The sequence below is a fragment of the Perna viridis genome, chromosome 6, assembly GCF_037379345.1.
Source record: "Perna viridis isolate PV_CMFRI_1.1 ecotype Kerala chromosome 6, ASM3737934v1, whole genome shotgun sequence".
Classification (NCBI taxonomy): domain Eukaryota; kingdom Metazoa; phylum Mollusca; class Bivalvia; order Mytilida; family Mytilidae; genus Perna; species Perna viridis.
In genome coordinates, this window is record NC_142450.1 from 33,263,942 (window position 1) to 33,276,134 (window position 12,193).

Consider the following 12,193-nt stretch of genomic DNA (forward strand, 5'->3'; position numbering starts at 1 on the left):
CAGTGGTAATCACAACAAAGGTGCATGCTTATCAAAACATTCATACTCATTAATAGAAAGGTAAATTACAGGTGTTTTATTTCAGTTCATATTTCAGATAGTTATTCCAGTTGTTAAAATCATTTTTTTGGCTGTTTCTACTTAAGCATTTCTTCACAAAATCATACATGTACATGTATAGCACAATAGACTTTTGAATTAATTTTGTAGTCCAATAACTTGAAGATATTTCAATCTATGATCCTAGCTACTTTATGTAGGAATACTAGTACTAAAATAGTTACTACGTATGCGGTTTTTGTTCAGTTTTATAAAATATTTGTAATTGCTACACCATTTAGAAGATCGTTTTTTGCTGTAAGTGGTTTAAAGACTATACTCTTATTAATATAATTTCATATCACATGAGGCATAAACAAATAAATATATTCATATCAATTAGTTAAAGTGTTAAAATGATAAAGAATGAAATAAATCATTAATATAAAGTTCAGAGTTTGAAATAATGTTTATTGATTTTAAATTTCTGAATTTCTTTAATATTTTGTATATAATTTATACATTCCTTAAAATAAAAGTAAAAATGATATTAGAATTTTATTATATTTTTACAAATTTTTAATAATTCAATTTTATTATATTCTTACATATTTTTAAAAAAATTGCTGTTTTCCTTATAAAATGGTATAAAATGTTCCATATATCAACTTCACTAATTAATCTTAACAGTTAAATACTTAGAAAACATTTTAATTGTTCTAAAAACACCTATTGTTATAATATAAACATCTATGGAAATATTTTTGTTTGTACTCAAGGAATAGGTAACATATAAAATGTTGGCATTTGAGGAAGACACCATTTAAATAAGTATAATATTTAAGAAAAATATTATGCAGCTTATAAGATAGCAAAATTTTTTATCCCTTTCTTTATTTAATTATGAAATTTTCTCTTTTCAGAATGTACCATACGCTGAAATGGGTTCTAAGACACTTGTCTTTGCTATTTATGATTTCGACAGATTTTCAAAACATGACCAGATAGGACAAGTTCAAATACCCTTGAACTCTGTCGACCTTTGTCAAGTTCTTGAAGAATGGAGAGATTTGATCAGTCCTGACAATGATGCCGAAAAGGTCAGTATTTGTATAAAACAGCATTGTATTGTAAAATACCAATGAAACAATAACACTGTTAAAACAATTCTGATCAAAATGCAGCAAGGGAAAGATAGGACTTTCACTATTTGACTAAGTCTTTTTAGCTTTACTTACAAAAAAAATAACAGAAGTTAACAAGACAGCCATCAAACAGATAATTAACCTTGGACTTAATGCATGTGTGTTGAAACATGTCTAAACTGAATCATGAGTTAAACAGAAATATCTGTCATAACCTGACATCTTTATAGTCTCTTCATATCAGTTTCAGTGCATTTTGAACCTCAGTCACCTGTAGAAATGTCCAAAAAAATGTCCCCAAAAATGCTAATAACACCTCAAGATCTTATAAGACTGAAGATAAACAGTGGCTGCACATTTTTGAGTAGCATTCATTAAAAAAATAATACAAAGAAAAGGACTTATTTTTTTTATTGTCTGCGCCTCAAACTCAAGATTTCTTAAAAATGACTCAAACTGAATAAAATTCTGTTAAGAATTCTTTGCTCATTCATACACAAGTTTTAGTTAGACTGGTGACTGAATTTATTTTGACACAGACAGTTTTTCAATTGCCTTGTATTGCAAAAAGTAATTTAATACTATCTAAAAATCATCTTCTATCAGAAATTATAGTGGCAGTTTCGATTCTATAAATATCTCACATGCATATTTAATCTGATTGTTGGAACTTGTTTGACGTCACAACCTTGTAAAGCTGTTACCAAATCAATATAAATTAATGCTAAAGATGAGTCTACTATTATCCTGGTGCTTTTACTGAATTATCTACAAGAGTTATGTGATTTTATAGATCTTATATTGAAACTAATATGAATGCTATACATTGATATCAGGGAGGACAGAACATTGAATTATAACATGAAGACAGCTGGGTAGAATGATTTGAACCTTGTCAATTGTCAATTTTACAATTTATCAATGTTGACAAACACAGATTGATGTAAAAGTACTAGTACTTGAGTTGATCAACTCCAGGATGTGTCTAAACATCAGATTACATGAAAGTTATTAAATTGCTTGGTTTATTTTTACATAAATACTATAGGCATCACAGAAAAGGTATTAAAAGTATGACTTCAAGTCTTACTATAGCAGAATATTCAGATTATAGTTTATTTAACAAATAGTTCATGATGCTGGGGGTCATATGGCTTGATATGGACTGGTTGGCTGCCCCAAAAATTTTTAGGACCTAAGTATTTATATAGTCGCAGTCCATTTAATTTTTGTTGTGGCCAACCCGTCCATGTACTGAAGTTTGACTTGAAGGATCATGAACTATTTGATATATTGTACCTTTCACTCTTTTTACTCTGAAGTATTTATGTGGAAGAAAAAAACATACTCCACTTTTTAAATCATGACACAGTGTTCTAGGATTCCACTTTCCCGTCACCTGGGGAAAGTGAAGTATTGGTGTGGGAAAGTTTTGTATTACATTCTACTTTCCTCTTCATTAAGTAATAAACTTTAATTATTATGGAAGGACTTGTCAAGTTCAGAAAGCAGATCTTAACTGTGGGAAAGTTGCTCTTTATTTTAGAGTTTTCCTGTGGAAACCTAAAAATTTTTTAAAAATCGGAGAACCCTGATGACATCATGTTGTGAAAGTGGTCCATATAACATTATATAAACAGGCAGATATATCTAAGGTAAACAAATAACAAGTTTAAGGTATATTTTACCTTTGCTTTAAAAATAATGGAAAACTTCCCATATACCTAAAAATGCTCTTTCAATTTTAGGAGAATAAATTGGGTGACATTTGCTTCTCCCTACGATATGTACCAACAGCAGGAAAACTCACCGTTGTTATTCTTGAAGCCAAAAACCTCAAAAAGATGGATGTTGGTGGTTTATCAGGTAACTATGGCAACCATACACTTGACTTTTTTATTTGAAGAATTTCTTGTATGAAGTTCAAAATGTTAATCTGTTATTACATGTAGTAATTAATGCAAGGACACATTTTCGGCGGGGAATAATTTCCAATAAGTGGTAATGGTTGTGTTTAATTAACATATACAAATAGTCATCTTCAACTAGTTCTTTCTTAAATTTTAATCAATCAAACAAAATTCAAGTTGCAAGACTGTCTAAGAGTAAGAGAGTTTTTAGGTGAAAGTGCTTTTATTTAGGGGTACCTGTTTTAGTGGTTTGTCAAAAAATCATTGCTTCTCATGGATTTCATTTTCTTTCATAATTTTATCATAGTAAATTCAAACTTTGCTGGGGTATGCATTACAAAATGAAAGCCATGTAAAGTAGAATCCCATTTAAAGTTTCTGTTTCACGGTATTTGAGTTTGTGCTTTGTGAATTTTGTAAATTGTAATCATATTGTTTATGCTTTCAGAAAACTATGAAAATACATGTTAATCAATCTTAGGGCACACTTACTTTAATACATCATGTATAAGAATTGAAACGCAGAGTGTTATATGGATAATCATTCTTGTTTTTTTTTTAATTAAAAGAAAAAAAATATCCAGTAAAAATGTGTTAGTACAGTATCTGCTGGCCTGAGTGCCACACAACTTCAAAAATACTTAATCTGGAAATATTCTCAACCTCTATGGTGTCATGAAGTCCAATGGTGTGATATACAGTTATAAATATTCTCAGACTTAAGTAACATTTCAAGTTTGTGGTACCAGGGTCTTGATCCAAGTTCACGTTAAGGGCAAGGTAGAGTAGTAATAGATCAAAAGGAAAAAAGGCTGCTACAGGGATAATACATGTACTAGTAGTAGGGAGGTACAGTTAAATCTGAGGTTCCGAATCTACATTTTACCCATCCTAAATAGCCTTGTGTACAATTAGTTTCTGTATATCTCAATTTGTCCACAATGCTAAATTTTTAAGAAAAGGAAATTTAAAATGTAGACTTTATTATATTTTCTCTCTGTTTTTCTTTTTGTTGTTTTTTTTTGTTTACAATTTCTTATTGGCCACTTAAGATGGCTCAGTTTCCATGGCATTCTACTCAATAAAAATGTATTATGTGTGGACTGAATCTTTAACATGACACTTTTTGGCATTGTAGGCATGCAATCAGTTGAAATGAAGAATGATATTTTGCATTATAAAGAATATGACCATATTAAGACAATGCTTATGATGTTAGAATAACACAGAACATTACTCTGGTAGCCTGTATATTTGGTATTGTTCTATTCATATGTTCATAGCTTTATATGGGAAATGTATTCTTAATAAAATATAGTTCTGACATGAAGTTTTGCATGTCATTTTGATTTTAAAGCACCTTTTGGGTTATAGACCGTTCAACGTTTTTGTACCCGTATGCCTAAGGAAGGGCAGTATGTTATTGATGTGTATTTCCTTTGTTTACTAGATCCGTATGTGAAAATTGCTTTGTATCAGGGGAACAAACGACTGAAGAAAAAGAAAACTACTATAAAGAAATGTACTCTGAACCCTTACTTCAATGAGTCCTTCACATTTGAGGTTCCATTTGAACAGATACAGGTATTTTCATGACCTATTGACCCTTTAACTTTACAATGTCTGCCTTCCAGGAGTTTGGTGTTGTCTTGCTCTACATATATCACAAGTTCTTGTCAAAAAATTAGAACTACCTGTCCTACATTTTTGGTAATCTTCAACACATCTTGGCCATTGAAAAATTGATCCTGTAACAGATTTTGAATGATTAACATACTTTCAGTTAAATTCTGCTTTGATTGATAAATACTAAAACATAGTAGCTCTGGTTGTTTGGCTGAACACATGATTTATGTATTGTTTACCTTTGACATTGGGCAAGGCAATTCCTACCCTGTTTTCACATGCATGTTTGTTATTTTAACTTTATATTATTATGTTTTTTGTCTTGTTTTCTTTCATCAGATCCATACGTTAAACTAAGTTTGATGTTAAACGGGAAGCGGGTAAAAAAGAAGAAAACTACCATCAAGAAGTTTACTTTGAATCCATACTATAATGAGTCTTTCACATTTGAAGTTCCTTTTGAACAAATACAGGTATCAGCCAAGATCGTAGTGAGCTGCACTGTAGTTCTATAAATAGAAATCCCTGTGACAAATAACATGTATAATCTCTGTTGTCATAGAAACCAGAAATCTGCTAATCTTCTTTCCACTTTGTGTGAACTAGTTACAGTAGAATTCACCAATCATTCAAGTCCTTAGCATATAGCAAGTTCATTTACTTTTAAAATTATTAATACATTTAGTTTTTAAACATATGGTACATGTTATATGTACAATGAATAATTGAACAAGAAAGGTATATTTAGGTGTAGGTAGCAATTTAAGATTATAATGAGGTGTTTATTGACATAATGAAATAGTATGAGAATTCCATCTTAATAAATTAGAATTTTAAAGTATTCTGTTAAGTAAGATTCTAAGGAAGAAGATAGCAGAAGTATGCCAAAAGCATTTACAGTATATCTTAATCAAATACCATTGTCATTGTTGTTAAAAGCTTGTGTACAGTTAAACTACATTTTTAGTAGAAAGTTTACAGTCAGTGAAATGTCTTCCTATCGTTTACAACACTGCCCCCTTTACCTGATTACAAATGTCCTCATTTCTGGATGGTAATGTTATAGACATATTTTTTTGTTTGTTTTTTTAATTGTATTAGTGTATGCACCAACACTAGTTTTTCTGAAACCCTTTGTTACACAGGTTTTTTGGTCACTTTAAATCTTAGGTATTCAATAATTTTTCTATAGATCTTATTCATCTCACATGTATTTACAATGTTTAGCCATACTCGAAAAAAATTATGAACTGTTATTCTCTACTGGGTTATTGCCTTTTTTTTCTACTTCATTTCTTTTTTCAGTTGAAGCAAATGCATTAATTTGTCATAAACTCTCTGATATTAAACATCAATTATAAACATACATGTACTAATTATCTGTTATTTCATCTTTGATTTATTGCTAAGGACTGATTTTTCTGTTGGTTCGAATTTCTTCCCATTAGAATTTCTGTATTTCCTATTGTTAGAACTCTTTTGTTTTTAATACTCAAACTGCTGATTACCTCCCCTGTATTTCTCTCACTGCACTGTTCAATGTACAATATATCTAGGTGTTAATTGTGTATGTTAATGTTATGTACTTATTTATTATTTTTGTTTTCCTTAGAGGTTCTGTAACTTCTAAGTATCAGTTTATGTTTACTGTAGTCTGTGCCTGTACACATCTAGTACTATAGAGTGTTTTATAAGGCTAGAGATAGAATAGCAAAGTAAATATAGGTGTACCCTTCATATCAGACTAGGGTAAATCAGATAAAAAACATATTAATTATGGACCCCTTTCCATTTGTTATTCTTCATCTATGTTATTTTGTTGTAACAAAACCTCTGTGGTAGATTTCACTAAAAAGCATAACTTTAAAAGTGTAAAATTAGTTTTAAGTTATGATGTCACAATTAAGTGTGATGTATTATGATGTAATAACTTATGACTAATTTTACACCTAAGATTTTTTGTTAAAAGGACTGCAGTACTGTTCCAGCATTTTTTCTGTAAAATGCATTTTCAACCTATGCTATTGCAAAATTTGCAATGTTCAATTTCTTTTAAAAAGATATGTCTTTGGTGTGTGAACAGTAAACTTTCTAATAAAGATTTCTGTGAATAAAACCTTCTTTTTTTCAAATATATCTAGGATTATATAAAAGAAATAAGAAGGATTTTGTTATATACAGACGTAATTTTGGCTTTTGAATACTTCAAGAAATATCACCCAATACAAATCCACTGAAAATCTTTGTAGCCAAAACTCTCAGTGGTTTATCTTTAATATCATTTTTGTTCTTTTATTGAAGCACATTTTAGTGCAAGTTTATTTTAGTAGCATTTTGCTCTTGGTAGTCAGTTATAGCAAACAAAATAGCTAACTTCAGTGAATAGAGTTGGTTTTTCCTTAATGGAATGATCATTAGCTTGTGGCTTAAGTAAAGTTAAATGGACAATTGAGAAGTAGATTTAAACTTTTCTATCAGACATAAATTGAAATGCCTACAAAAGAAAATAAAAATATAACACATTGTCAATTTGTCCAGTTAACTACCAAGGCAGTTGTTCAAGTAATTGTCTTCCAGTTAATAGAAAACTAACTCTGTCCCATGAAGTTAACTGTTTTACCTGCTGTAATGGGAACTAAAAATTGTTATATTTAGAAAAAATGTAAAAGCATCACAAATGCTTTCTGAGTAAAACAAAAGACATGGTGATCCAATCTCAAGGGGACAAATATAAATAAGTCTGGCAAATTATTTTTATTTATGGGTATCAAATTTCTGGTTTAGCAACAAACTAGCAGTAGTTATTGGAGTTTTGAATTCATCATAGTTTTTTAAGGAAACTTTAAAATTTGTGGCAATAACATGAAAACCCAATAAAATGTCTACCTTTCCGACTGTTGTACATGTTTTGAAACCAATGGCAACCAAAGAAAATACATGTACATATAGACGTAAAACAAAAGTTAATGTCTTAGTTCAAATACAAAAAACAAGTTCTACTACACCTTTAAGGGAATAATAATGAGATTACCAGAATATAAAGTAACACAAAGCAAGATAGAAAACTAATTCTAAATAATGACCCCAAAAGTTATGCACAAGGAAGAGCATCAAGCAGACTGAATTTCATAAAAAAAACATCCTCTTGATGAGTAAAAAACCAAAGTTTACAAATCCAATGATTCATATTTTATGGATGATGACTGATTAGAAGGGATAATTTTTTTTTTGTTTAAATGTATAACTTTGTGCTCTCAAAATCAATTGTACTAATGCCAAACCATTGTGTATTACATGTATTTGATAAACATTTTCAGAATAGATGTAAAAATATGGAATGTCTTCAAATTTCTGGGTATTTACATTCTTTACATGAACAATTTTAACTTTCTTTTTCGAAATATATTTTATACTTTGTGAAATGCTTTAAAGGAGGAGGTAAGATAAGCCTGATTGTGTTAAATGTGTGTTTCATGTGTCAGTATAATTATAGTTGTATTTTTAATTAAGCTTGTTACAACGAAATTGTCTGACTTTCATAAAAAGAATATAAAATGTATTTTCATGTTTCTGATAATATGCTAATTATACTTCCAATGTGTTATAGTTTATGTGTATTTAGAATAGATACAATTCTTTTAGTACCTTTTATGATATTTACTTTCCTCTTTTCAATCCTTTTTTATTAAATACCCTTATATGTATCTCATTACTCAATGCCCATGTTTTCTTTACTTTATTTACTATATGTATTTTAATTGTTTGGTTACAGAAAGTATCCCTGATTGTCACTGTGGTTGATTACGACAGAATCGGTACATCTGAACCAATTGGACGAGTGCTCCTCGGCTGCAACTCAAGTGGAACTGAACTACGTCACTGGAGTGACATGCTTGCCAATCCAAGGCGACCGATTGCCCAGTGGCACACACTACAGGAAGTTCCTGAGAAAAATTAAGAAAAAACAACTCATTACAGGAAGTTCCTTAGAGAAATTAAGGGGAAATAACTATTGTAGGATCTGTAGAATTAACTAGTGCAATCAACAGAAATCCATGTATTTATTGTTATTCATGAAGTCCATGAAGTCAATGTATGATTTTAATTGTTATTTCACATTCAAAATGTTATAAAATGTTGATATTATATATGAAAGACCTGATGTGAATTGTTGTTAAATGTTCATTTCATGTTATTCGATAACTTTTTGAAAAAATACCAGCTTATGAAGTGAAAGATCTGAATTTTTTTTCAAAATAATTTATACATTCAATGTACCTACAAGAACCTCTTTGTGAGTATTTGTTCATTTTTTATGACACAAATAATAGAACATAGAAATATATCTGTAAAAAAGTTGCTTTTTGTTTAATTAAGGTTTGTACCTAATCTTTGAAATACCTTAAAATTGGATCTTTCTAGATAATTATTTATAGTGTTATGTTTTAGATTGTTTAATTGTTTTATTGTTGAAAAAAAAATCCACCAAATTATGAAAAATGTCAAAAAATATGGTTTAATTATTAATTGTACTTTGTAATATGCTTAACCATTCCTGAAGTCTCTGTGGTTGTGCATTGGTTAGTTTTCTTTCTTTTGCTTGGAATAAATTCTATAAACCTGGTCATATCACTTAAATGGCTTCCCAGGGGTCAGTCAATGCAGACATTCAGTGCACATGCTAAAACTGTAGAATATGCAGAGCTTACTAAATGCATTACATAAGGATCACAGATAGTATTAAGTCCTGCAGGAAGTAATTTTATTCAAAACAAAACAAGACATATATATGCAGTAATGAACCAGATAAATGAGTTACAGTTATTTAAGGCTTATTCATACCCTTACTAAATAATTCAAATTAAGGTCAACCTCTTTACTGATTTTGTTAGCAGGCCTAGCAGAATTCATCATCTAATTTTTTTCAGACTTCAAAGATTTGTTCATTGTTAGGGGGATTATCCATAAACTTGTAGAGTTTGGTTGTTGTGAGAAGTATATCGGTGTATTAGCTAGAGAACTGTGATATTCTTTGAATGATTAAAAATTGTTTACACTTTATTGAATGAAGACAAATGTTAAACCTATCAACAACCTAAATAATTATTGTTTTAGCAAATATTTATTATTTGGAAAACGGTATCCATCATAGAAAGATACATCCATGTGGAGGTGTTAGGTAAGTATCTGTAGTGTATGTTTCAACGTGTGCTTTCAAGGGACACAACTGTCTTCTCATTTGTGATGATGTACTTAATATTTGTCTTGAACAAGTAATTGAATAATTTTATAACCACAGAAATTACGAGTGAAAATAGAAATAAGGACATTTTGAAACATTAATGATAAAAATTGAATGGGTTTTTATTAGATAACAGATTTCAGATTTTGTTAATGAAAGGTCGCACAAAATTATCTGAAAGGTCACTTAAAAACTTGTAGTGCTAAATTTTGAATTCAACTTAGAAATTCTATTTGTTTATAGGCAATTTTTACATTTTTAAAACTCATACTGTAGGTTGTCTATTTTGACTACTAACATCTCTTTCAGGTACTCCAAACAACCTAAAACAATACAAAAACAAGTCTGATAATAAGCATTACTCGGGAAAGGTCAGACTTATTTAAACTACTGTAGTTGGTTATTTGACCCATAGAATTTGTTTAGGTAAATTCCTATAGCAACATTTTAAGATTCCTCAACATATTATGAGATTGGATGATTACAGAGAAACTAGGACACTCATTAGGTTATTTTAAACTCATGTGATATGTTGCTATTAACCATTGACATATTACTTGCTGTACATAAATATCTGATTTCAAAATTTGTGACAAAAATATTGTTGTATAATTAACATGTACAAAATTAAACATTTAGTGTTGTGAAAATTAGTATATACTGTGTTCAAATCTTTTAAGTGTATTCATATAGTACACCTGTTCAGTTCCCTGGGCTTTTCAGAAAATATTTTGTATCAATAGATTTGCTGCTTAATACCAAAATCATTTTTGTGGAATCTTGATATGTTTTGCTTCATGTTAGTAACCAAAAGCAAATGTCAAGGTAGTGTTGCTAAAAAGTGCAGGCAAAGATAGGGAAGTACCCAGTACATTGTTTGTGTATATCATATTCATTTGTGAAGAGTAAAAAATGTGATTTTATAGTAAAATTTTAAAAGAAACAATTTAAAGAGATTCCATCTATAGTAGATACAAAATATTTTTCCAAATTGCCCTAAAAGGATCAAAATTGAGTTATTCTCAGGGTTGGGTATGGGAAATAACTCTTACAATATTCAGAGTTGAGAATTTTGGGAATTTGACATTCCATGGATTGATGGGACCAGAAATTTGACTTTATGTTTATTTATAGTTTGTTGATAAGATCTGTGTCTTTGGTTGTAGATATGTCTTCAATACTAAGAAATAAAATCAGTAGTTAATTTGTATACAATTTATTTAGAAATTCAGTAACTTCTGAGTGTTTGTTAAAGCTGTAAAAAAATCCAAGGAATATGAATATTTCTTTAAAATTCTTTCAATGCTCAGTCATCTTGAGTAACATTATATTAGAGCTGAGGAAATGTTCAGGCGTCAATTTCACAAAAAGTTGGGAGTGTCAAGTTGATTGTAAGTAATGTCATCACAACATAAAATAGCACTGAGATGTTACAACTTACAATCAGTATCACACTTTTTGTGAAATTCATGCCAGGCATTCATACCAAAAGAAATATCTGAAAATTGATAATAAACTTGGCCAACAAATATAAGGTTTCATTGGTGATATCTGATCATCTTCTCAGAAGTTACAATATGAGGTTTCATCGGTGATATCCAATCATCCTCTTAGAAGTTACTTTAGATGTTTAAATGTCTTTAGAGCTTTTAATGAACTTAATAAGTCAGATTGATTAAAAAAAAGTATGTTTAGATTATCAGTATTTTTACTAAGGATAATCAATTACAAAAGTGAGAAAGTGTGAGCATCAACAAATATCATTTTGATCTATTGGTACATTTTGTTATTGAGAATGATATACTGTAGCTAGTATCCTTCCTTTGTTTCATTACAATCTCAAATTGAAAATTTCTACAAAGCCTCAACTCAAATATAGACTTATCAATCTAAAGATCTAGATTTGAAAAAAAATGAGGGAATGGAGAAAGAATCAATGCGAGGCTTATTTTGAAACTTAGGCCTGTAAATGGAGAAAAACTGTGATTAGGTTTATTCTGAATTTTTAAAAGGTCACATTTGTTAATCTGAATCCAATTTTCTGATGTAGAACATTGTTTTTTTCTCTTTGGTGAATAAAACTGTCTTGTCTTTTATGTTTGTATTTATTCATTAGAAGGCATGTTTGCATATACAACCAAGGAGATTCCTTTAATACAACACACTTACTAGTACGTGGCTTAATTTGTCAGAACTAAAATAATGAAAATTGTTTTTAAATATTGTTCATG

The 12,193-nt window shown here is 29.5% G+C and overlaps 1 protein-coding gene across 5 annotated transcripts in view; it reads left to right on the forward strand.

Moving 5' to 3' along the window:
• LOC148614624 (synaptotagmin-1-like) overlaps window positions 1-12,058 on the forward strand; it is a 59,723-nt gene extending 47,665 nt beyond the window's left edge. For 4 of the 5 annotated variants that reach the window (XM_088588855.1, XM_088588851.1, XM_088588852.1 and 1 more), the window contains 4 exons: window positions 963-1,139; window positions 2,933-3,050; window positions 4,545-4,678; window positions 8,493-12,058. In XM_088588855.1, coding sequence (XP_088444981.1) covers window positions 963-1,139; window positions 2,933-3,050; window positions 4,545-4,678; window positions 8,493-8,678 — 615 coding nt within the window. In that variant the 3' untranslated portion in view covers window positions 8,679-12,058. Of the gene's footprint in view, window positions 1-962; window positions 1,140-2,932; window positions 3,051-4,544; window positions 4,679-5,059; window positions 5,194-8,492 lie in introns of all 5 variants that reach the window. The other variant, XM_088588854.1, reaches the window with a different exon arrangement.
• The last annotated feature ends 135 nt before the right edge of the window (window positions 12,059-12,193 follow it).